This window comes from Ostrinia furnacalis, unplaced genomic scaffold (assembly GCF_004193835.3).
Source record: "Ostrinia furnacalis isolate ACB-3 unplaced genomic scaffold, ASM419383v2 OfSCF0995, whole genome shotgun sequence".
NCBI lineage: Eukaryota > Metazoa > Arthropoda > Insecta > Lepidoptera > Crambidae > Ostrinia > Ostrinia furnacalis.
Genome location: NW_021131234.1, coordinates 285,379 through 312,892, shown reverse-complemented (window position 1 = coordinate 312,892; position 27,514 = coordinate 285,379). Strand labels below are relative to the sequence as shown.

The window sequence follows — 27,514 nt, the reverse complement described above, 5'->3', positions numbered from 1 at the left end:
AAAATTCTATAAAAAATTAAAAAAAAATCTCAAAAATTTTTTGACCTCTTTTTTGTCGATAAAAATAGGTCTAGTTTCATCTATTTTCATATGTACACTTTAACGTGACTCACACTGTATATGTATTAGTGGAGCACATAGCATAGACAAGAACACACCTGCACTGCCTTCAAGTTCAAGCGTTTCTTGACTCCCCCAAAGTTTTTTTCTGTGATTTTAATGTGACTGCAACAAATTTTGGATGTGGAAAGTCAATAAAATAAGTGTATTTATTTTATGATATATAGTTGTTTAGCGTATATAGGCTTAGTAGCTGTTATTAACTATAAATAGGTCAAGTAAGTACATAACCTCCATCCAGCACCATTTTTTTCAACATGCAAAACGGCCGAGAGCTCGTTTATGTGGAAAAAGTAATGAAATTTACTTAACATACTTTCTTTTTTTTGGATTTCCATAAATAGTATAATGGTTAGATCTATATTTAAGAAATTGTTCGCATCTATTCGAGTGGATGACATGGCCGTTTTGTAGGTGGTTATTACGTATTATTTTCCAGCATTTAGATAATCATCGCTGCACGGAGGCACCCTCGCTGTCGCAGTTTTTCGGAGGACTAGCCTCTGTCTCTGTTAGAGGCGCTAGTCCTCCGGAACTCTGTTCTCTTCGCTGGTTCTCTTAGCACTTCACGGCGATGTCTCGGACGTCGAAAGTCTACAGCGAGCGATGGCTAAAATCCAATTGTTGTTGTACATTGGAATTTTAGTGCCATCGCTATTTGTGGACTATCTTTCTGCAACTTTATTTGGTTTTTAATTGTATCATGTGTGTTCAGAGAGGGGAAAGAAGACTTATTATGATAGCTCATCTGCAAGACAAACAGCTTTAGTTGTTTTAGGGATGAACAGATAGGGTGAATGCTATTGTAACCTGAAATGTTTTTTTGTTTTGTGATGCTTATTACCCAAAAGTTAATAGAAGATGTTAGTTAATGTTGTTTTTGAAAAAAAAAATCATAACATCAAGTATAGATTCAATAACATGCCTATTGTTGTAGAATTAAGTGGAAAATCATAAAACATTTTATTCTCAAACAAAAAGATACTGTATGTTGTCTCATGCTAAATGTTTTCTAAATAATTTTTGTATATTATTTAGTCATAAAAAGTAGGGTAATGTACTTATAATATTTTTATAATAAAATATGTTGTTGATTTAGAATATTAAGAATAACTTAATATTATGTTTAAGTCTCACCCATATTTTTATGGGTCTAACTTCTTGTTAATAACATGTTAGATTCATATTGGTTGCCTGATCAGCCATGAGGCACATGCAATCATGCTTCAAATCGCACCAAGTATTTAAAATAGTTAATAATATAAACTGTATTATTTGCACTATTTTTTATTAAAAAGTTAATAGTGGTAGGTATTAACTCGTATCCAATTTCAGATTTTTGCACAGTAAAGAATAATAGCTTAATGTTTAAAATTATACTGTATTGTCATAAATACTAGAACAATAAAATAATTAAAAATGTTGTTGAAAAAAAAAGTAACTAGTTACATAGGTATATGAAAAATGCAAGTTACTGTTTCTTTGTCCTTACGCTTTTGTGTTAAATTTGGGGTATAGGCAACTTTTATGTTTTTTTACTGTGCAATGTGTGATAAAGACTCCTGCAATCCTGTGGGTAGTAGCTAGTATCTTATTAAATGCATGTTGTTGTTGTACTTTTTATTACATTGTTGTATTATAATATTATTATTTATTATCTCTAGTGTTATGATATTAAATATTTTTAGGTAGGATAGAAATGAGTGAGACACCGCAGGACTGTGACCTGCCTCCAGCAAAGAAATTAAAACGTGATGAGAGTTGTGATCTCCCTAAGTCAGGAACTGACTCAAAGTTTGCAAATGACAAGTACGAAGATTTCGTTTCACCTGAAGAGTTGGAGAAGCTCAAGGAGTTCCAAGTTCTAGACGAAGTCAGGTCCAACGATGAAGATAGCAATGACGATGACTCCGAAATGTCTGATGGTAGTTATTTATTGTTTTTATATTGAGGGGCTTCTACATATTATGGCATATGGTAGTTAGACTTTCTTGGGAGGGATTCTGCTAAAGGTACATCCTTGGAAGAAATGGAAAAAGACATTCTTCTTTATTATTTTGGGGAACAGGGGTAGACTTTGACACAAATGGTTTGATTTTTAAACACAAGCTCATTTATTCTGCTGCAAATTTACAAGTTCTTGCATGTTAATTGTTAATATAAAAAAAACCAAGCAAATGCTTCTAGGCAAATCCGATGGCCTGCCTGAGGATGAGATCGAGAAGATGCTGGAAGAGGATCTCCCGGAGGGATTCAAGGGAGCGCCCAAGCCCAAGGAGAGGCCCTATATCACGAGGCAGAAGATCGTGCTTGAAGGTGTGTACACTTTCTCATCTGTAACAAGGCATACAGGCCGATCGAGCGGCGGTTTTCACAGATATAGACAGATATAGACAGTACATATATCGATGACATTCGCGCATAATAGCCTATGACATAATTCAAATTGGACGACCATCGCCAACCGCATCGCGAATATCGCTGATGGTTGCCGACAGTCTACGATGCACCGCGACTCTCGAAGACGTAGACGGTCAGTCACTAACATATAGTCAGAGAGTGTCAACATGTCATGACAGCGAAAGGCGCGAGTCGGAGATTCGCCTACCACTCTCTGATGAAATCTCTGTCTCATATTCTCTAACACAGCGGTTCCGTAAGGTGGTCCGCGGAACCCTGGGGTTCCGTGGAAAGGCCGCAAGGGTTCCGTAAAAAATATTATCCCACGTTTCGTGACTGCCGTTGTTCGCGCGCACCGACTTGTTTACGCACAAGGGAGGGGCAAGGCGTGCGGGCGGAGTAGTACGGGTAGTATAATCAATTAGGGTTCCTTGGCAAAAAAAAAATTGGGAAACCCTGCTCTAACATGTGGTGGTGTGGTCTGCAGAGAAAGGCGTGAACTACTACGAGGTGCTGCCGCTGGACTGGATGATGGTGCGCCACTACAGCGGCATGCCGGTGTACGTGCACCGCACCACGCGCGTCTGCACGCTCTCCAAGCCCTACTTCCTCGGCAAGGGCAACACCCGGGTAAGTTTTGACTAGACAACCAAAAACCCAGAGCCGTAATACAAAATTTCTCCCCATAACGCGATAGCCTGGCCAGCCAGCCATCCCACCGAAGGGTGCTATCGCTTCTAAACCCTCCTTGGCTGGCTTGATAGGTTGCGAGACTAATAGCCGTTTTGACCGTCAATCCCTAATTTTTAAGTGACCCCTGTGGTGACACATTCATTTTGTTTTTCATAAAAAAACGGGCATAACTGTTCTGTCTTTGAGTACCCCCAATTTATCACTGAGGTCCGAATTACATTTATTTGCACAGTGAGGTTATACAACGTCTGCATGTGTAGGCACGAAAGAGGTTTCAGTCCAAGAATAGTATTGTATTAGTCCAGAAATGTCTATGAACAGGCTCAATCGAAGAAGAAGGATTCTCTCCTTACATGAGCACTAATACCCTTCTCTGTGGTTTAGGATTCACGCTAATCTTGAACTGATTCTAGGAATACTAGTTTTGCCACCTTACCTGTAGACACTACTATAAGAATAACAAATTCAACCTTTTAATTCTACCAATCTTCTCTTGCAGAGACATGATATACCCATTAGTGCAATACCCTGTTTGTCGTATAGAAAAGCTTTGGAAGAAGAAAAAAAGCAAAAAGAAATAGATAAAAGAATTGCAGAACAAATTAGATCTGGCAATTGGGTGGTTAATTCTGCTGATAATAATGGAGATAAGGAATCTGTAGCCAATGCAAGTAATGAAAAAACNGGCACATGCAATCATGCTTCAAATCGCACCAAGTATTTAAAATAGTTAATAATATAAACTGTATTATTTGCACTATTTTTTAAAGTTAATAGTGGTAGGTATTAACTCGTATCCAATTTCAGATTTTTGCACAGTAAAGAATAATAGCTTAATGTTTAAAATTATACTGTATTGCCATAAATACTAGAACAATAAAATAATTAAAAATGTTGTTGAAAAAAAAAGTAACTAGTTACATAGGTATATGAAAAATGCAAGTTACTGTTTCTTTGTCCTTACGCTTTTGTGTTAAATTTGGGGTATAGGCAACTGTTATGTTTTTTTATTGTGCAATGTGTGATAAAGACTCCTGCAATCCTGTGGGTAGTAGCTAGTATCTTATTAAATGCATGTTGTTGTTGTACTTTTTATTACATTGTTGTATTATAATATTATTATTTATTATCTCTAGTGTTAAGATATTAAATATTTTTAGGTAGGATAGAAATGAGTGAGACACCGCAGGACTGTGACCTGCCTCCAGCAAAGAAATTAAAGCGTGATGAGAGTTGTGATCTCCCCAAATCAGGAACTGACTCAAAGTTTGCAAACGACAAGTACGAAGATTTCGTTTCACCTGAAGAGTTGGAGAAGCTCAAGGAGTTCCAAGTTCTAGACGAAGTCAGGTCCAACGATGAAGATAGCAATGATGATGACTCCGAAATGTCTGATGGTAGTTATTTATTGTTTTTATACTGAGGGGCTTCTACATGGCATAATATGGTAGCTACTTTCTTGGGAGTGATTTTCCATTTCTGCTAAAGGTACATCCTTGGAAGAAATGGAAAAAGACATTCTTTATTATTTTGGGGAACAGGGGTAGATGGTTTGATATTACCAATTGGTTTTTCTATCTGTATGTTTAAACACAAGCTCATTCATTCTGCTGCAGATTTATAAAGTTCTTGCATGTTAATTGTTAATATCAAAAACACCAAGCAAATGCTTACAGGCAAATCCGATGGCCTGCCTGAGGATGAGATCGAGAAGATGCTGGAAGAGGATCTTCCGGAGGGATTCAAGGGAGCGCCCAAGCCCAAGGAGAGGCCCTATATCACGAGGCAGAAGATCGTGCTTGAAGGTATGTACACTATCTCATCTGTAGCACGGCATACAGGCCGATCGAGCGGCGGTTTTTAATAATATCATTCATACAGTTTGAGCGCCATGATACCGTCATTATGATGGAAAAAAAATCTGCCTTCGATACCGTAGTCGAATACGCAATTTAGAATTTAGGGTTGAAAAATCTCTTGAACTAATGTTAAAATAGTATGTGTAGTCTTGAAAAGTTTGGTAACATAGAGATGTTGTGCAGAGGAGTTTACAGACGGTCCGTCTAAAGGTGACACAAAACAGGCCCTTAGGGAGCTCACAGTAGGTATATCGACGACAATCGCGCATAATAGCCTATGACATAATTCACATTAGACGACTGTCGCCAATCGCATCGCGATTATCGCTGATGTTTGCCGACAGTCTACGATGCACCGCGACTCTCGAAGACGATCAGTCACTAACGTATAATCAGAGAGTGTCAACATGTCATGACAGCGAAAGGCGCGAGTCGGAGATTCGCCTACCACTATCGCAGTCGCTCGTCTGTGAGCTCTAACATGTGGCGGTGTGGTCTGCAGAGAAAGGCGTGAACTACTACGAGGTGCTGCCGCTGGACTGGATGATGGTGCGCCACTACAGCGGCATGCCGGTGTACGTGCACCGCAGCACGCGCGTCTGCACGCTCTCCAAGCCCTACTTCCTCGGCAAGGGCAACACAAGGGTAAGTTTTGACTAGACAACCAAAAACCCAGAGCCGTTAATCATCCAAAAAACTAGCTGCCACGACTTGTCACTGATAACAGTATAAGAGACTTAAATAACATTCATTTGCTTATTTCATGAAGTAGTTATTCAAACGTTGTTTAAGTACAAATCCTATCCTACTCCTACTTAATATTATAAATTCGAAAGTTTGGATGTCTGGATGTTTGTTACTCTTTCACGCAAAAACTACTGAACGGATTTTGATGAAACTTTACAGTATAATTGTTTACAACCCAGAATAACATATAGGCTCAGAATACAGAACAAACCAGAAGGAGTGTTCGATAACATTTCTACGCGGCAACTTGTGTCCAAAATACTTCCCCTCCCGCGCCCCTCTACCCCCTTTAGTGTTACTAGCGCCGTGTGACACCCCCATTTTTGGGGTAAAATTATGTAATTTTTTAATGAGATGTTAAACAAGTAAAAAATAAGTAAGTGAAATAAGTACACACGGCCACAGTGTTAACTATCCATTTCCGTTTTTGCTCTAGCTCTCATCAAATGGTGATTCTTTGCGATAGAACGAGACGACATGACTGGCCATGGCCATAGGCATAGATAGTACCTACCTACCTATGAATTTAATTTTTACTCCGAAGTAACTAAGTGTAGATGATTATTTATTTCTATTATTACAAAAGTCGAATATAAATTTTAGAATGCCAAGTAAAACAAAAAAGAAACTTAAGGTTCTTTATTATGTAAACATATCGACAACAAAACATTTGTTTACGGCGCAGTAGTGCTTTTAGTTTAACTTTTCTTGGAGTCAAAAACAGAATCCAAATCAAAAACATCACCAATACTTGAATTTGATTGCGAGGCAACTCTGGCTGTGTATCCTGAAAGAAAATCAGAGTAAGTATGTAAGCAATAATTAATTACTTAAAATTATTATTAAATATACAAATATTGCTGCTGCTGATCTGTTGATACCAATGCCTTACTTTTGAATAAATGGGAAAGTATGAAATTCACGATAGTAATTTATTATCTCCTCATTATTTAGGGAGTAATATTATAAATTAATTCAAATATTAAAATCAAATCAAAATCAAAAATATTTATTCAGTTTAGACCACAAGTGGCACTTATAATTTAATTAATCAGGTTGTCATGTCATGGATGAAATTACACTAAAAACTAATTAAAACAAAAAGGATGGGGAAAATATTCCATTATTCTGTGGTAACGCTAACAAAATTAACGCGTGAATTTTTTATAGACAAAATGTAATTCAATATAAAAAAGTAGGGTAAAATATTCCGTTGACCTGTGGCAACACTTACAAAATACAACCGTGATTTTTTTTGAAAATTATTAATTAATTAAAATGAATTGGAAATGTGCTACTTACGGATAAAACATGATCCCATGCACTTTCTTCGTAATTCCAGTAGCATTCTTACATGTTGGAACGGCACAAGACGGCATAATTTAATTATAAAGTGTCAATCTGACGGATATGTAAACAATGCGCGCGCCGGCCATTGACTAATTGCTCTAAAGTCAAATTAGTGCGTTTTGGAGTAATTTATATGAATACACATTTACGCCCGTTGACGGTTTCTGGTTTGTTCCGTATTCTGAGCATATAGGCTATAATTTATGACGATCTGTGACAAACGAAATTTCACGCGGGTGAAGCCGCGGGTAAAAGCTAGTAGCCCCTATTTTTAAACCCTGTATAAAATGTAAATCTATGACGGACGCACAAAAGAGGGTTCAGAGTATTAAATGAGTCCAATACATATGTATGATCCAAGAATAGTATCGGTCCAGAAATGTCTACCACCAACAGGCTCAATCTTAATTGAAGATTGAGCCTGCCCTTCTTTGTGGTTTAGTATTTGAACTGATTTAAGTAATATTCTGCCACCACCAATTAGAATAACATTATCAACCTTTTAATTCTACCAATCTTTTCTTGCAGAGACATGATATACCCATTAGTGCAATACCCTGCTTGTCGTATAGAAAAGCTTTGGAAGAAGAAAAAAAGCAAAAAGAAATAGATAAAAGAATTGCAGAACAAATTAGATCTGGAAATTGGGTGGTTAATTCTGCTGATAATAATGGAGATAAGGAATCTGTAGCCAATGCAAGTAATGAAAAAAATAACGAAATAAATAATGTTGACGATAGAAACGAAAATGTAGTCACAAAATGTCCCTTTAAGTTTAGTAATACAATAAATGCCGATAATGTTGTATTAAATAATGATGGGTACAAAAACGACAACGTAGAACAATCTCTAGCTAGTGAAACTACAAACGAAGATAAATTAACGAAAATTAATTTGCTAAAAAACGAAGCTAGAAAACCTTCTCTTTCGAAGATTGAAAATACTTTTGCATTGCATAATGAAGATACAAAGAAAAATCTACTTGCAAAGATGATTGTTGACTCTGAAGCAATTAAAATGGGTACAGAAGCAACTAAAATGGGTACAGAAGCAACAAAAATGGGCTCGGAAACGACTAAAATGGGTACGGAAGCCGCACAGAAAACATTAGCTGAAGAGAACGAAAAAGAGTGCAATAGTAACAAAACAAAACAAGCAGAGCCCGTTACAAAGAAAGAGGTGTCGAACGAAACAAATGAGGACGAATCTGAGCATTCTCAAGATGAGCAAGTGTTGAATACGGAGGGTGTTAACGAAGGGTGTGAGGTACCGGAGGCGGCGGGGCAAAGGCCTGTGGTGCTCCCTGGGGGGGTGGTCATGCCGCCGCCGCGGGTGGAGACCGTGGCCACGAGCTGGAAGACGCAGCACCTCACGCCCGAACAAGTCAACGAGTACTGCAAAAGGCTGTTTAAGTTCAACACGGTGAATATTATGCACTTCATGTAAGTATGAGTGTTCTGTGTTTTCGCGTAGGATGGCAAGTGGCAACGCTCCGCCGTTCACTAGGTAGTTTTTTGGTTTTTTGGTAATAGGGGACCGGACACACCAGTTAATCGAAATTGTTTTTATGAGCAGACAAGCATATGCGAATGTGATATGATTGTTGTGGTAGGGGCTTTTATAACAACTTTTGTTTCATAGTTTTATAGGAGTTTGTTTGCATTGTCGGAAATTGTTTTTGCATGACATTTTACTACTTCTAGGATTTTTTTACCTGCTGATCATTATAAGATTTTAAACTTTCGCGTTCCATTTCAACTAAAATAGAAAGACACGGGTCTTAACGCGACGTTTATTAATATGTTACACTAGCTGACCCGGCGAACTTCGTACCGCCTTAGCGTAGAGATTTTCTTAATATTTTTTTCCGTAAGAACCATCCTTGGACTTCCACAAACATTAAAAAAAAAGAATTATCGAAATCGGTTCAGCCGTTCACACGTGATGCCGTGACAACGCGAAACGGGTTTCATTTTTATATATATAGATAGATTATAAAGCTCTGCTGATCATTGATAAAAAGAAAACTGGTATAATGGATAAATTACTTGTTATAGTTTTTTTTCTGCAGTTAATGTTTTTTAAGAGTACATGAATATTTAGGTCTGAAAATGAAATGAGCAGGCTTCGTGACGTGCTTTGAAGGAGGTCTGTGTTTAGTAGCGGTGGTCTATGTGATGTTTAATGTTTGAATGGTATATTAGCTCGTTAAAACCGTCTAGTTGTTAGATTATAGCGCATAACTGAGTCAGTGCTTGAGGTATGGGAGCGGCACGGTAAAGGTGACATTGACATAATTATTATGACACGACAGGACAGAGCATATAGATGACCCACGCTGAATTGTCCCACCAAACTCTATGACAGGGGGGCGCTACCATCGTTCAACTATATGGTTTTCAACATGGCCAAAATCGGAACTAGCGATCCGGTATTGACGGTGGCGCCCCACTGTCAATGTCATGCATAGGACAGTTCAGTATTTTGGAACTATACATATTTGAAGCAAATCCGACGTTTCGCTCACGTTTGACGTTACTTTGATGTCAGTCTTTTGTCTAGGGCAGGGGGTCTCCAAACTTTGAAGCCATAATATTTTTTTCGGTATGTTGCAAGGGCCATTACAATTTTAATCTTCTGCCCACCTATGCAAACATAGGCTTATGCCCGTTTTCACCATCAATCCCTAATTTTTAAGTGACCCTTATGGTAACACAACAGGAGGAGGAGAATTTTTTTTTTTTTTTTTTAATGTGATAGTTTCATAGGGGTCACTTAAAAATTAGGGATTAATGGTGAAAACAGGCATTAGTCTTATGCTGTCGCGGGCCAGATTGATGGCAGTGGCGGGCCGGATATGGCCCGCGGGCCGTAGTTTGGAGACCCCTGGTCTAGGGGGCTGCTGAATGTGTCAGTTGATATGACTATAGTCTGGTCTGCGAGCACGTAGAATTTTGTCCAATGACCCCAAGCTACCCATCCTTATCGCTCGCGCGTAATGATATTGCTGTAGCGACTGTGCGACGGGCGCCTGCAGTGAGTGTGCGAGCGTAACAGCAACATAATTACGCGCGAGCGATAAAGATGGGTATCTGGGGGTCATTGAACAAAATTCTACGTGCTCGCAGACCGGGCTTTAGTACATTGTTTCCAAATTGGTAATGCTAGTGTGTATCGCCAGGCGGTGGGCCGACCGTCGCAAGTACACGAAGGCGCGCAAGACGCTGCAGTACCCGACGCTGCCGGAGGGCACCAAGCTCATCACCATCCCCGCCGCGCCCGCCAACGGGCAGGACAACGGTAGGCTTAGCCACGAGCGTAAGATATGACCCTGTGGAATATGATGTTGATCCACAATAAGGAAGCTAGATGTTAGTGCTTCCTTCCGAGCGGGTGTTATGCTCGGGGACCAAGGTCCAATTTGCACCATCTTGGTTTGCCTATATATACTTGGCAGGATATAAAACTCCGTCACCGCGATGCAGGTTTGTATGAGCGGCGGAGTGTGCCATAGTGAAGTAGTAACAGCGCCATCTGTTGGTCACTAGTTTGTAGTGGCGTCGCCACAACCCCATTAGGGAAGTGTTACAAGCAACATAAATATTACTTCTTTTTTATTTTTTGACAGTGACAACACTGTTGATCTCTGTTAATCTTTGCGGAGTCGGTGTAGAAATGGTGTCTTGAATAAATTGTGTTATCTGCAACTTCGGTGTTTTCCTGTACCAAGACCTGCCAGACATCAGTCCATCATACACCTCACACTGTCTCCGACAGGAAGGTAGAGTAGGACAAACAAAGGCAGGGCTAGCGATAGTATAATTTCTCACGAAGTAAGCTAAGATCGACGTCCGCGATGGAACGTCCACCCAAAAGTAAGCTTAGCCACGAGCGTCATGTGATCCTAGAGGTAGAATAGGACAAACAAAGGGCGATAGTATAATTTCTCACGAAGTAAGCTAAGATCCACGTCCGCGATGAAACGTCCACCGAAAAGGTGGACCGACGACCTGATAAAGGAAGGCGCTGGATGCAGCCGTGAACCAACCGTGCGATGTGGAAGGCATTAGGGGAGGCCAATGTTCAGTAGTGGACGTCCTGTGGCTGAAATGATGATGATGATGATGATGATGATGATGATGATGAAGCTAAGATCTTTCTATCCTTCTCTTGAATAGCTTTTAAAAGATCCTATGAAGTATTTATGGCATATAACGATTTCAAGAAGATTACTGAATGAAAAAAAGCGGGAGATTTTCTTGGGAAAGGCTAAGTGGGCTGCAATAAGCCGTTTACAAGATTCTTTTTAAAATAACTGTAGACCCGTGAGTCAGCCGTTAGTACCGAAGAAATTACCTTCGAGGTTTAATAAAACTCGTAAAAATGTAATGTGTGTGTGTGTGTGTGTGTGTGTTTGTGTGCGTGCGGGCGTGCATACGTACGTGCGTGTATGTGTGTGTGTGTGTGTGTGTGTGTGTGTGTGTTTGTCTTCAATTCGTAATAATTTTATTATATTTCCTCAGGAGCCAAGACGAACAAGCGAGACTGGGTGCTGAACATGAACGGACGCAGCTACCTGTCGGTGTTCCACGAGTACGTGCGGCGCGCGCTGCAGAAGCAGCCGGTTTATGAGTTCGTGCAGCTGGGTGAGTCGGTATTCTGACGGGCAGCCGAGTGAGACTGTATTCTAACAAGAGGACTGGGTGCAACATGAACGGACGCAGCTACCTGTCGGTGTTCCACGAGTACGTGCGGCGCGCGCTGCAGAAGCAGCCGGTTTATGAGTTCGTGCAGCTGGGTGAGTCGGTATTCTGACGGGCAGCCGAGTGAGACTGTATTCTAACAAGAGGACTGGGTGCAACATGAACGGACGCAGCTACCTGTCGGTGTTCCACGAGTACGTGCGGCGCGCGCTGCAGAAGCAGCCGGTTTATGAGTTCGTGCAGCTGGGTGAGTCGGTATTCTGACGGGCAGCCGAGTGAGACTGTATTCTAACAAGAGGACTGGGTGCAACATGAACGGACGCAGCTACCTGTCGGTGTTCCACGAGTACGTGCGGCGCGCGCTGCAGAAGCAGCCGGTTTATGAGTTCGTGCAGCTGGGTGAGTCGGTATTCTGACGGGCAGCCGAGTGAGACTGTATTCTAACAAGAGGACTGGGTGCAACATGAACGGACGCAGCTACCTGTCGGTGTTCCACGAGTACGTGCGGCGCGCGCTGCAGAAGCAGCCGGTTTATGAGTTCGTGCAGCTGGGTGAGTCGGTATTCTGACGGGCAGCCGAGTGAGACTGTATTCTAACAAGAGGACTGGGTGCAACATGAACGGACGCAGCTACCTGTCGGTGTTCCACGAGTACGTGCGGCGCGCGCTGCAGAAGCAGCCGGTTTATGAGTTCGTGCAGCTGGGTGAGTCGGTATTCTGACGGGCAGCCGAGTGAGACTGTATTCTAACAAGAGGACTGGGTGCAACATGAACGGACGCAGCTACCTGTCGGTGTTCCACGAGTACGTGCGGCGCGCGCTGCAGAAGCAGCCGGTTTATGAGTTCGTGCAGCTGGGTGAGTCGGTATTCTGACGGGCAGCCGAGTGAGACTGTATTCTAACAAGAGGACTGGGTGCAACATGAACGGACGCAGCTACCTGTCGGTGTTCCACGAGTACGTGCGGCGCGCGCTGCAGAAGCAGCCGGTTTATGAGTTCGTGCAGCTGGGTGAGTCGGTATTCTGACGGGCAGCCGAGTGAGACTGTATTCTAACAAGAGGACTGGGTGCAACATGAACGGACGCAGCTACCTGTCGGTGTTCCACGAGTACGTGCGGCGCGCGCTGCAGAAGCAGCCGGTTTATGAGTTCGTGCAGCTGGGTGAGTCGGTATTCTGACGGGCAGCCGAGTGAGACTGTATTCTAACAAGAGGACTGGGTGCAACATGAACGGACGCAGCTACCTGTCGGTGTTCCACGAGTACGTGCGGCGCGCGCTGCAGAAGCAGCCGGTTTATGAGTTCGTGCAGCTGGGTGAGTCGGTATTCTACACTTATGCGAGTCTGTATTCTAACGGGCAGGTGAGAGAGTTTATATTCTGACGTTGGGCTGCTGGGTGGACTGTATTCTAATGTTAAGTGACTGAGTGATATTGTATTCTAATGTTACACAGCTGGTTGAGACTGTATTCTAATGTTACGCAGCTGAGTGAGACTGTATTCTAACGTTGTGCAGCTAGGTGAGTCTGTATTCTAACGTTTTGAAGATGGGTGAGACTGTATTCTAATGTTGGGCAGGTGGGTAAGTGTGTATCCTACGTTGTGTTGCTGGATGAATGTATTCTATGCAGCGGAGCTTCACATAAAAAGCCTGAATGTAATAAATTTGCAAGCTTTACAATATATACGTAATTAAATAATTGTAAATTTTCCGAGTGAAAATAGATGACTGACTGCTCAAACTATTTTTTTAGTCCTCATTAGTATTTCGACGAGCCCACTACCTAATCATAATTTGATATTTTCCAGAGAACGCCGCGACCCCGTACCAAGCGACGGTGTACATCGGCGGCATGCAGTACGGCGTGGGGCACGGCTCCAGCAAGCGGCAGGCCAAGTCGGCCGCCGCGCGCGCCTCCATCCACATCCTCATCCCGGAGATGAAGGACGAGCTGGACGCCGGCACCAGCGCGCAGGAGCCCGACTTCTCGGTCAGTTTTTTCTGCTTTTATCGCGCCATTTTATCGATTTTACGCGATAAGCCCATACATTTGTCTAAAATCATGGATAAGATTTTATCACGGCGTGCATCATAGCCCGGCAGGTTAAAGTGAACGCAGCCCACATCAAATATGAACAATATTGTCGATCAGCGGTCTATCAACGGTATGTTCTTTGCTGGTGCCCGCAACGGTCAATTCGCATCGATACAAATCAGCTGCGTTTACTTTGAGCTGACCCCCGACCGCATTAGTGTGGCACATCTTTGAATAGGATATACGTACTCGGCTCTATAAGCGGCAGGCCAAGATTCCGTATGCATCCTCATCCCCGAGATGAAGGACGAGCTGGACGCCGGCACCAGCGCGCTGGAGCCCGACTTCTCGGTCAGTGGACATATTGGATGAGGATATTACAGGCACGAAACGAGGCAACGTAAAATAAAACACCCATTGTTAACAACTTTAGCGACAGCGCACATTGGGACCACAAAACGCATGCGTGCGTCATTTCATATTATTAGCAGTCGTTGCGACTCCGCGACATGTCGCGTTGTCGCTTAAGATATACATATGTATAAGAAGACTGGATCTAGATACAAAATGCACGATGCTGTTGTTCATGCATGAACATGATGCAGGCTGCGTTTACTTTGACCTGATCCCGGAGAGCCCAGACCGCATCAGTCTGCCACACTGATGCGGTCTTTGAATAGACATACGTACTCGGCTCCACAAGCGGCAGGCCAAGCCTCCGTCTGCATCCTCATCCCCGAGATGAAGGACGAGCTGGATGCCGGTACCAGCGCGCAGGAGCCCGACTTCTCGGTCAGTGGATAGATTGGACGACCTGATATAGGTAGCAGGAAGACGTTGGATGCAGGCCGCTACCAACCGTGCGATGTGGAAGACATTGGGGGAGGCCTATGTTCAGCAGTGGACGTCCTGTAGCTGAAACGATGATGAGGATATTACAGGCACGAAGGAAGGCAACGTAGGATAAAAACCCATTGTTAACAACTTTAGGACACATTATAGAAGTCTGGATCTAGAAAAAAGACTGTACTTTGGGGCAAAAGAAAAGATCGGTAAGGATACAAAATGCACGATGCTGTTGTTCATACATGAACATGATGCAGGCTGCGTTTACTTTGACCTGATCCCGGAGAGCCCAGACCGCATCAGTCTGCCACACTGATGCGGTCTTTGAATAGACATACGTACTCGGCTCCACAAGCGGCAGGCCAAGCCTCCGTCTGCATCCTCATCCCCGAGATGAAGGACGAGCTGGATGCCGGCACCAGCGCGCAGGAGCCCGACTTCTCGGTCAGTGGTCAACGTCAACGTCCACTTGTAGACAAGACCTTATCCGTTATATGTTAGGACATCCAATTCTGGACAAGAGAAGGCTCCAAAGATTTCTGCAACCATAGGTCTTGAGCTGCGTCTAGCTTTCCACGACCTTCACCATACTGTCGGTTCACCAAGTGGAAGTAATGCGTGGCCTGCATATATTACGTTTTTCGATCCCGTTACTCGATAACTTTTTTGACCCGACGGGTATCAGTTCTACATACTATGCGGCCCGCCCACTGCCTAATTTGGATCTCTACCCGAGTAAAGTTCCAGGCCGAGTTAGGAGTGCAGCCTGAGTTTGGATTTGGTTCTTGATTTGCATTAAGTTAGCAAAAGTCACAACTAATGCTGGGCCAGGGACTATTGAGCACATTTTGTTCTCTGTTCATTTGTACAGACTGCTCTGCCAAATAAACAATTTATTTTATTCTTTCTTTACCTACTCTGCTGTAATGATATTTTCGTTCCCTTCCAGTTTTTCGACTACGTGGGCATCGAGGACCCGCGCATCACGGAGTTCTGCGCCGCCACGTGCGAGCCGTCGCCGCACGCCATCTTGCGGACCTGTCTGCTGCGCAACTTCGGCGCCACCGACCGACACATCTCCACAGAGGTAAGTAGGCACGAATCAGGGGCGTAGCTATTGCTGTATCAATGATACAGGGCTCTAAGGCTACAGAGGAAATTTATAGACTCAACGGGACTAAGCAGTGAACTCTAAAGACAAGGGCTGCCACAATAGATCAAACCAGGTCGAGCTGGCGCAAATGAAGGCCCAAAACCAATAATAATATAAATACAGAGGCCCCAAATATGTTCGTTTTTGTCGTAACTTCTGAAATTACAGCCATTTAGACCTAAGTTTGTCTGAAGGTTTTCTAAGAATAGCAATTTTTCTATTACAATTTAGAATTGTGGTTGTGTGGCATTAGAAACTTTTTAAATACATCTATAGAATCTCTGATTCATTATTGTAATACTTGTGTCTGGTTGCAGATGAAGAAGCTGGAGTTCCAGAAGATCGAGCTGACGATGAAGGTGGGCAAGCACAGCGCCACCGTCGTCTGCAAGAACAAGAAGACCGCCAAGCAGCGCGCCTCACAGGCCATACTACAAGTAAGATTCCTCCTGTTTATAGTCATAAAGCCCGGTTTGCGAGCACGTAGAATTTTGTCCAATGACCCCAAGCTACCCATCCTTATCGCTCGCGCGTAATTATATTGCTGTCGCGACTGTGCGACGGGCGCCCGCAGTGAGTGTGCGAGCGCGACAGCAACAGACTATTCATCAGGGCTGTTCATCTCCCCGAGTAGGCATCGAAAACAAAACACGCACGGAGTACTTTCCTGGGATGTTTAATCCACAAGACATTCATGAGCGTGTATAGTGACGTAAGAGCACGTATTCATCACACATTGTAAAAAAGAATGTTGGCTATGGAAAGAAGAAAAAATATGCGTGTGGTGCACTAGATGGCGACACAGTAGCTTCTTGTCGCATTGGCACTACAATAATCAATGACGTATAAATGAAACGGTGCTTGCCTCTAAGACAAGCTAAGTTTTCATTGAGTAGACATTTTTATAAATACCGTCGCGATGGAGTGCATTACTGCAGCAAAATTTTTATAAATGTTGTGCTTTAGAGAGTCGAGGGTATAGCAGATAATTAGTCCATCGTGAGCAGAAATTTGTCCACTAATAGCAAAATTCGTTCAAATTATAGTTTTAAAGTTATTAGGAAAAAACAGATTTTGCTGGGGTAATGTTTGAAACGTTACCCCAGCAAAAATTTTTTTTGAAAGTCGTTCTATCCCGGAACCAAATACATGGATAGATAGCTTTATTTGGATAGTAATTTGTCCACGAATAGCAAAATTTGTTCGTGTTCCGGTTNGCTGGGTGAGTCGATTCTAGATTTATGCGAGTCTGGATTCCAACGGGCAGGTGAGAGAGTTTGTGTTCTAACGTTGGGAAGGTAGGTGAGACTGTATTCTAACGTTGAGCAGCTGGGATAGTGTGTATTCTAACGTTGGACTGTAGTATGTATGATAACGTTGAGGATCTGAGTTTTATAGTTGCTCAGCTCATCAAAAATCAAAAATCAAAAATATTTATTCAGTTTAGACCACAAGTGGCACTTATGAACGTCAATAGAAAATAATAAAAAAAGAAAAGGTAGCCCTTATGGGGCACTTTACATGTCTCCTTATCTTTTGGGCCCTACCAGCGCTTCGAGACAAACATATGCATATGCAAACATATAAGCCACGATAGCCGAACGGTGAAGGGGTCGGACTGGCCGACTCGTGATCCGGGGAACGCGGGTTCGGTCCCCGCCGCCGCTCGACTATTGTGGTGAGCTCACTCGTGACACAAGCATATTTAGCTTAGTACGAGGGGCTAACGGGAATATTAGTAATTTGTGTAATAACAAATTACTAATAATCTTTAAAAAAAAAAAAAAAATATATGGCAAGTGCTGAGAAGAAACGCCGGAACAAACTCAGTCACCACTTATTGCCAGGAATTATCTAACGGTAAGAATAGTCAAATTTAAGTACATCAAATATGTGCAGACTGAACTGACCACGCATCCTTGTCATCAATATAGTCTCGAACCTTGTAGTACCCTTTGGACATAAGGGTATTTTTTATATGTATCTTAAATTTGTTTATTGGCAATTCGACAAGGTTGTGTGGTATTTTGTTAAATATGGTAATACATTTCCCCAAGAATGAATTACCTATCTTATGCAACCTAAATGATGGAACAGCAAGTTTATTCTTATGTCTCGTGTTAAATGAGTGGACGTCACTTTTCTTAGTAAATAAATGTATATGTTTACGGACATACATAATGTTATCAAATATGTATTGCGAAGCCACAGTCAATATATTGATTTCTTTAAAAACTTCTCTAAGCGAGTCACGTGGTTTAAGACCGTATATTGCCCGAACAGCTCTTTTCTGTAAAATGAAAATTGATTCTATGTCTGGGTAAGTCCGTATTATAACACAGTGTGTGCAGCCGAGTGAATATTTATTTTAAGGTTTTAGGGCTGACAGGTTTAGGCAAACTATGCTAATGTGCTTTCCCCAGCTGGATTACAGAATTTCTGCCACCACGTATGAAGGAAGTCTAGACTTTCGTGTGTTACCCTAAGAGTAGGCGCACACCGTTGATTTTTCGTCGGCCGATCGTTTAGTCGGGCAGTTGATCAGTATAGGCATGTATGGGAGTGCGCACACTACGCCGATTCGATTTGGCCGATTCTTCATACACATTAAAATCGGGCACAACTATCGGCCAACTAAAAATCAACGGTGTGCGCCTACTCTAAAAGTAAGGTACTTCGAGTTATTTTTTGTCAGAATATCTTGTTTAAAGTTGCACGATGATATCGGATTAGGATCGATCTGAGCTTATCCTGTTTAGTATTTCAACGACCTCACAACCTAATCATAATTTGATATTTTCCAGAGAACGCCGCGACCCCGTACCAAGCGACGGTGTACATCGGCGGCATGCAGTACGGCGTGGGGCACGGCTCCAGCAAGCGGCAGGCCAAGTCGGCCGCCGCGCGCGCCTCCATACACATCCTCATCCCGGAGATGAAGGACGAGCTGGACGCCGGCACCAGCGCGCAGGAGCCCGACTTCTCGGTCAGTTTTTTCTGCTTTTATCGCGCCATTTTATCGATTTTACGCGATAAGCCCATACATTTGTCTAAAATCATGGATAGGATTTTATCACGGCGTGCATCATAGCCCGGCAGGTTAAAGTGAACGCAGCCCACATCAAATATGAACAATATTGTCGATCAGCGGTCTATCAACTTGTCATGTCGCGTTGTCGCTTAATATGTATAAGAAGACTGGATCTAGATACAAAATGCACGATGTTGTTCATGCATGAACATGATGCAGGCTGCGTTTACTTTGACCTGATCCCGGAGGGCCCAGACCGCATCAGTCTGCCACACTGCTGCGGTCTTTGAATAGACATACGTACTCGGCTCCACAAGCGGCAGGCCAAGATTCCGTCTGCATCCTCATCCCCGAGATGAAGGACGAGCTCGTCGCCGGCACCAGCGCGCAGGAGCCAGACTTCTCGGTCAGTTTTTTCTGCTTTTATCGCGCCATTTTATCGATTTTACGCGATAAGCCCCTACATTTGTCTAAAATTATGGATAAGATTTTATCACGGCGTGCATCCTAGCCCGGCAGGTTAAAGTGAACGCAGCCCACATCAAATATGAACAATATTGTCGATCAGCGGTCTATCAACGGTATGTTCTTTGCTGGTGCCCGCAACGGTCAATTCGCATCGATACAAATCCCCTGTGTTTACTTTGAGACCCCAGACCGCATCAGTGTGGCACATCTTTGAATAGGACATACGTACTCGGCTCCACAAGCGGCAGGCCAAGATTCCGTCTGCATCTTCATCCCCAAGATGAAGGACGAACTCGACGCCGGCACTAGCGTGCAGGAGCCAGACTTCTCGGTCAGACACCATCATTACCATTTCAGCCCAAAGACGACTACTTTTGGAAAGGGGTCTCCGCCAGTTTCCCTCAATGCCCGGTCCTACGCTACCCGTATCCTTGTGCTTTCCGCGATCACCGATCTTCAGTTGTTCTTCAACCTAATGCAACGGGTGGCCTGTTCACATTGCGTTTTCCGATCTGTGATCATCATTTGAAAACTTCTGCCCCAGGTTGGCAAATCTGTATGTTATATCCGATACTTTAGTATCTGACTCGATCTCGTAGTGAAACTACGGTTAATAGAAACATCGAGTGAGGAAACTAACCTGTTTAAAAGTATGTTTGCGTTCTCTAACGAACCCAAGCAAAAGACCTGGACGGCCTGGTTTTCCTTAAGAACCATCCAAGTCTATCTGAAAAGCGCACTGTGGTATGAAAGACGACCTTACTCCAATGACTGCAATGGTCTGTTCAGAACAGGCTGTTCTCGTTTAAGTCTGCCAAATAATCTTATTTTTCTTTCTTTTCCTGCTCTGCTACAATGATCTTGCCGTCTTCTTCCAGTTCTTCGACTACGTGGGCATCGAGGACCCACGCATCACGGAGTTCTGCGCCGCCACGTGCGAGCCGTCACCGCACGCCATCTTGCGGACCTGTCTGCTGCGCAACTTCGGCGCCACCGACCGACACATCTCCACAGAGGTAACTAGGGAGCGAATCAATCTCTCTCTCTCTCAAAAAAATCAATCAGTCAGCCGTTTGGTGTAGTGGTTCGAAACGGGCTACTATTCCGGAGGTAGCGGGTTCGATTCCCGCACAGTACAAACATTTGTATGCATGAACATATTTGTTTGTATTGGACTGGGTGTTTTCTATGTATAATAAGTATGTATTTACAAAAAAAGTATTTAAGAGCGTTTACGTCTAGCGTGGCATGTCAAGTTTAGGTAATTTCGATGCTATTTTTATTCACACTAAAATAATTATGACTGTGTGCGTGTTCTCACGCTCTATAGTCAAACCAAAATACTTTGATCCACCATCGTAAAAGTGTGCCAGGCTGTCAAGTGACAGCCCAAAGAAACTATAAAATCTTCAAATCTTCCAACACCGACTCTATAATTATAAATAATGGTATACATTAGTCCTAATCAATAATAAATACGTAAATTCTTTATCAAATAGTAAATTATCAAAGGTTTTTTACTATTTTGAGAATATTTTATACAGCCTATGTTCAGCAGAAAAAAAAATGAATTTTAATGGTGAGAGATTTTTTCAAATCGGTTCTATTCAAAACAAACTTTTCCTGTTTACTATTCTTTTTTCTATTCTGTAACCACCTATTTATGGCAAATAAATTATTAGTATTATTCCTCTTTATAATATTAGTAGGTATACATACATAACTTGCTGTTCCAAATTTTCGTCATTCGTTTTCGTTTCATCGCTAAAAATAACTTAATTTTATTTTTCATTACGTCTGAAATAGAATTTGTAGTAAAAATAGACTGTAATGAAAAATAACAATAAAATATTTTAATTACCACGTGATCGCAAAATCTACCACCAAGATTTTGCGGATACACTATAAAAGTCCAGCTACCTGTCAAAGATCAACGTACGCGTGACACATGTCAGCAGAGCACCGAGCGACGTGACCTCACTCTGGAACGCCTCGAGGCGGACTGAATTTGAACGATTCGTGCGTGGCGATTTATAGTAGTTTTCAAATACTCATAGAAAAAAAATTACAATGAATTATTTTAAATTTTAAAGTAAATATTTTAGATAAGATATTCTTCTATTGTATTAAGCTATTTTTGTGTTGAATAAAGGAAGAATATTGGTGAAAAAATCACTTTGATTTTTGGGTATTTCACGTTTTTTTAATTTGTGATTTCTTATTGTAAAATGCTTAAATCTAAAAATTTTCTCAGATAACTATTTGCCTAAGGATCTATGCTATAGGATATAAATGTTTGTTAAATCGTTTTCACAGTATTTTTATACAAATTTCAGCTTGTAAACTGACGCTAAAGTGGAAATTTACAAAACCTGTGTGGACTTATCTTGATATAATTCTTGAATACTCAACTAATCGCAATATTTTCTCAATTAACTATTTAGACGACGAAATTGCCTAAATATTTATGCCTATAACATATTTGTAGTATTACTGGTTAATGATTGTAACGAGTTGAAAAAGTACTGTTTTTGCGCCAAACGGCGTAAACGCTCTTAAGTATGTTTATATCCGTTGTCTAGTACCCATAGTACAAGCTTTGCTTAGTTTGGGACTAGAAGCGCAGTGTAAAATGTCTAAGGATATTTATACACCACTAAATTTTTATCACCAAAAAAAAAAAATTTCTGGGTAATGAGTTATTGATACTGATCCCATTTGTGCAAAAAAAGAAGCTAAATAAAGTGACTCAAAATTTCCTCCTAAAATTGGTAATTTATGGACACACGCGTCGCTAGCACTATTTACGTACGATAATGTAACACTTATTAGAATTCAAAATGGTCTAAGTTAGCTAAGTATGTAATAATAACACTGGAAGCGTTGTCGAAGCGTGAGCGAGACAGATAGATCGATGCAACTTGCGAGCGCGTACGACTACTCTAGCGAGCAGCGGAGTGACAAAGCTGTGACGCGTAAAATACGGACTAAAGAAAATTTAATAAAAAAATTAACTTTATGAAACACATTTCTTCTTCTTTTGCTTTAAATATTTAACACGTTTCTACATAACCTGTTAAAATTTTTTCGGTGATAAAAATTTAGTGGTGTATAAAAAAAAAATCAGGGGCGTAGCTATTGCTGTGTCAACGATACAGGGCTCTAAAGCTACATAGGCCCCAAATATGTTCGTTTTTGTCGTAACTTCTGAAATTACAGCCATTTAGACCTAAGTTTGTCTGAAGGTTTTCTAAGAATAGCAATTTTTCTATTACAATTTAGAATTGTGGTTGTGGTGCTGTCAGTCGATGACGCCATTAGTCAGATGAAGATTGAGAATTTATTTGATGGTGATCTCATTTTGAAGAAGTGTTGCGTTACCATTATTTTTTATAATATCTAATAGAAAGCACCCACTAAAGTTTTCTGGCATTAGAAACTTTTTAAATACATCTATAGAATCTCTGGTTCATTATTGTAATACTTGTGTCTGGTTGCAGATGAAGAAGCTGGAGTTCCAGAAGATCGAGCTGACGATGAAGGTGGGCAAGCACAGCGCCACGGTCGTCTGCAAGAACAAGAAGACCGCCAAGCAGCGCGCCTCACAGGCCATACTACAAGTAAGATTCCTCCTGTTTATAGTCATAAAGCCCGGTCTGTGAGCACGTAGAATTTTGTCCAATGACCCCAAGCTACCCATCCTTATCGCTCGCGCGTAATTATATTGCTGTCGCGACTGTGCGACGGGCGCCCGCAGTGAGTGTGCGAGCGCGACAGCAACAGGCTATTCATCAGGGCTGTTCATCTCCCCGAGTGGGCATCGAAAACAAAACACGCACGGAGTACTCTCCTGGGATGTTTAATCCACAAGACATTCATGAGCGTGTATAGTGACGTACGCGCACGTATTCATCACACATTGTAAAAAAAATATTCGCTATGGAAAGAAGAAAAAATACGCGTGTAGTGCACTAGATGGTGACATAGTAGTTTCTTGTGGCAGTCAGCCCTGTTGCATCCGCACAGTACTGATCACTGACGTATGTAAACGAAACGGTGCTCGATTCTGAGATAACCTAAATTACACCATATTATTGTCGACATTTATTTGACATGTTTTTAAATACCTTCGCAAAGAAAAATTTGTTCATATTTTTATTTTGTGGTTGCACTCTTCACTCTTTTATCAGATGAAATGTGATTATCATCATCGAGGAGCACGACCTTCTTATTAATCAGAGGTGAATGTAGGACTTGGCCTACATTTCCCACGCTGGCCTCACGAGTTGCGGAGTAGAAATTAGTGTGATACATTTGAAGTAATATCAGGCCTGTTCATCGCCGCGAGTTTACATCGAAAACAAAACACGCACGATGGCCCACCTACAGGATACTATTCGACAAGGCCTCACATACGAGCGAACATTGATTCACGCACGCGTATTCTTGTGTATGATGGAAGATAATAAAGAAAATGGTGTACTAAATACTGTGCAGTATTTAACTGCCTAAATAATAATAAAAACACAGAATGTACTTTTTTAAGTTGCCTCAAGACACTGAGAGGTAAATAAGAAGTTAATATTATTCATGATAATTCATGGTAAATCATGTATTTCCTCCGCTATTTTCCGCAGTTTGGCACCTCACGTCACATCATTTTACCGAAGTCAGCCCTATAGCTTCGGCGCAGTGCCGATCACTGACGTTTGTCAACAAAATGGTGCTTGACTCTTGAGACATGCTAAATGACACCATATTGTTAATGACATTGAGCATATTTTTTTTAAATACCTTAGCGAAGTAAAACTTCTGTACGTAGTACTTATTATTATTCTGTACTACAATAATCAATGACGTATAAATGAAACGGTGCTTGCCTCTAAGACAAGCTAAACTATACCATATTGTTGACGACATGGAGTAGACATTTTTTTTAAATACATATTATTGTACTCTTTTCACAACAAATTAGTATTATTAGTTAAAATGCGTTTTTATCTTCATCGAGGAGTACAACCTTCGTAATTAACCAGAGATATAATTTGGCCTCGTATTGGGAAAGAGGATGGAGTGCGCTATATCCAATTCAATTCAATTCAAAACGTTTATTTGCCAAAAACCCAATCCAAAGTGATTTGTTTTATCTTTCCCATAGGCGCTGCATCCGCACGTGAGGTCGTGGGGCTCGCTGCTGCGGCTGTACGGCTCGCGCTCCGTCAAGAGCTGCAAGGAGAAGAAGCTGGAGGAGCAGCAGATCACGCTGCTGCAGGTAACGCCTACCTAGATTCCAGTTAAGAGTTTGAATTCCAGATTAAGTTGGGTTCCAGAACAAGTTTGGATTCCAGCACGAGTGTGTATTCCAGCTCAATTTCAGATTCCAGCCAGAGTTAGGATTCCAGTCCGAGTTAGGATTCCAGTCTGAGTTAGAATTCCAGTCCGAGTTAGGATTCCAGTCTGAGTTAGAATTCCAGTCCGAGTTAGGATTCCAGTCTGAGTTAGAATTCCAGTCCGAGTTAGGATTCCAGTCTGAGTTAGAATTCTAGTCCGAGTTAGGATTCCAGACCGAGTCAGGATGCCAACTCAAGTTTGGATTTCAGCTTGAATTCAGATCCCAACCTGAGTTAATTCCAGCTNATATGAGGAATTGTTCTATAAGCCGACCAAATTATAAAGGAGTGCGCTATATCCAAAGTGATTTGTTTTATCTTTCCCATAGGCGCTGCACCCCCACGTCAGGTCCTGGGGCTCGCTGCTGCGGCTGTACGGCTCGCGCTCCGTCAAGAGCTGCAAGGAGAAGAAGCTGGAGGAGCAGCAGATCACGCTGCTACAGGTAACGACAACCTAGATTCCAGCTCGAGTTTGAATTCCAGATTAAGTTGGGTTCCAGAACGATTTTGGATTCCAGCACGAGTGTGTATTCCAGCTCAATTTCAGATTGCAGCTCGAGTTCGATTTTTTTTTTTAAAGATTATTAGCAATTTGTATTGCCCAAATTACTAATAGTCCCGTTAGCCCCTCGTGGTAAGCTAAATAAGCTTGTGTTACGAGTGGGCTCACCACAATAGTCGAGCGTCGGTGGGATTCGAACCCGCGTTCCTCGTATCTCGAGTCGGCCACTCCGACCCCTTCACCGTTCGGCTATCGTGGCTATCCACACCGTGTTCGGATTCCAATCCGACTTTGGAGTTCACCCTAGTTCGGATTCCACTCTTCCCAAGTTCGGATTCCAGCATGATTCCAGCCAGAGTTAGGATTCCAGTCCGAGTTAGGATTCCAGTCTGAATTAGAATTCTGGTCCGAGTTAGGATTCCAGTCCGAGTTAGGATTCCAGTCTGAATTAGAATTCTGGTCCGAGTTAGGATTCCAGTCCGAGTTAGGATTCCAGTCCGAGTTTGGCTTTCAGTCCGAGTCCGGATTCCAGCTCGAGTTTGGATTCCTGTCCTAGTCAGAATTCCAAACTGAATATAGATTCCAGCTCGAATTTAGGTTCCAACCCGCGTTTGGATTCCAGACCGAGTTAGGATGCCAACTCGAGTTTGGATTCCAACTCGACTTCGGATTTCATTTATAATTTGCATTCGTGCTCTCCCCAGGACAAGGCGCGTCACAACGAGCCCAACTACGCGGTGCTAGAGAAGCTTCGCCACGAGATGTGCAAGCTGCGCGAGCGCGACGCCGCCTGCGCGCCCATCGGCACGCTGCTGCTCGCCGCCGCGCTGCCCACGCACTCCGGCGCCAACCTCAACAACGTCGAGCTGTGACCCCGTGGCCCCCGGCCCTCAGACACTAGCTGTGACCCCCGACGACGCAAGCTGTGACCCCCGACGCCGCCTGCGCGCCCATCGGCACGCTGCTGCTCGCCGCCGCGCTGCCCACGCACTCCGGCGCCAACCTCAACAACGTCGAGCTGTGACCCCGTGGCCCCCGGCCCTCAGACACTAGCTGTGACCCCCGACGACGCAAGCTGTGACCACTGCGCACACCCGGTATAATCGAGAAAAACTGTGACCCCTGCGCGCCCCACCGACCTTAAAACGACACCGCGACGCCAGCTGTGACCTGTATACCGCCGCGTGCTGTGACTCTCGCACTCCTGTGACTCCCACGTCTCCCACTGCCGTCTACTGAGAGAAATCGTGACCCCTATGCGACTTACTGACCTCAACGACGCCAGTTGTTTTTGCGCTCCGATCCAACGTTAAACAATGCGAGCTTTTAACTCACATTAAGGTCGATAACCTTAACGATGTGAGCTGTGACCGCCGCGTACCAACGCGCAACCAAGAAAAACTGTGATCCCCGCGCTCATCCGTATTCAACAACGCCTAACTGTGGGTCACAGCCACGTGTCCCACAGACGTCTACCAAGAGCAACCGTGACCCAATTATGACCCTCCGACTCGTCGGTGCCAGATCTCGCGTGCCACGATGTCCCGCCGATGTCACACACTTTATAACGAAACGTAAACTCGCGAGGAAATTCCTTCAACTCCAGCTACACTCCCACTCACACTCGTGCGTTGGATTAATATGCGCCGAGCTTTAACTTTGTTTCACCATCGGAAACTCAATATTCCACAACAACTACGAATACGCTTAAGTAGGCTCAAATGTACGGAGCGGCTGGTGGTGAAGTGCAATAAAATAAAATCCCAGTTACAATTGTGACAAGGTTGATTTCGCAGGAGTTTTCACTTAAGCCAGACACACAGGCAGTGTCTGACGCGTTTTGACGCATTATCCAATTTGTCAGTTGTCACTTTGCGTAGTAAAGTCATATACGCTCTGGCTGTGTGACTGAGCCTTTAGTGTCATCGCCAGCGATCACCGGGAATCGATGTTAGGTAATAAGAGCCAGTCATCATGGTATTAAATGTAGTCAAATATTGTGAATATTATTCGGGCCAACGATAGNCGCCCATCGGCACGCTGCTGCTCGCCGCCGCGCTGCCCACGCACTCCGGCGCCAACCTCAACAACGTCGAGCTGTGACCCCGTGGCCCCCGGCCCTCAGCCACTAGCTGTGACCCCCGACGACGCAAGCTGTGACCGCTATGACCCCATAAAGATATACTGACCCCTGCGCACACCCGGTACGATCGAGAAAAA

General features: G+C 42.9%; 1 protein-coding gene across 1 annotated transcript; it reads left to right on the top strand.

Moving 5' to 3' along the window:
* Positions 1-136: 136 nt before the first annotated feature.
* Positions 137-27,164, top strand: pasha (microprocessor complex subunit partner of drosha). The gene is made up of 19 exons (XM_028301808.1): positions 137-338; positions 1,809-2,045; positions 2,308-2,436; positions 3,008-3,150; positions 3,713-3,899; positions 4,374-4,610; positions 4,890-5,018; positions 5,575-5,717; positions 7,698-8,611; positions 10,351-10,469; positions 11,693-11,815; positions 13,678-13,859; positions 15,700-15,837; positions 16,221-16,374; positions 18,708-18,889; positions 20,281-20,418; positions 22,903-23,022; positions 24,561-24,674; positions 25,999-27,164. Exons 2-19 carry the CDS (start codon positions 1,820-1,822, stop codon positions 26,164-26,166), a joined length of 3,546 nt encoding a protein of 1,181 aa, XP_028157609.1. The 5' UTR covers positions 137-338; positions 1,809-1,819; the 3' UTR covers positions 26,167-27,164.
* The last annotated feature ends 350 nt before the right edge of the window (positions 27,165-27,514 follow it).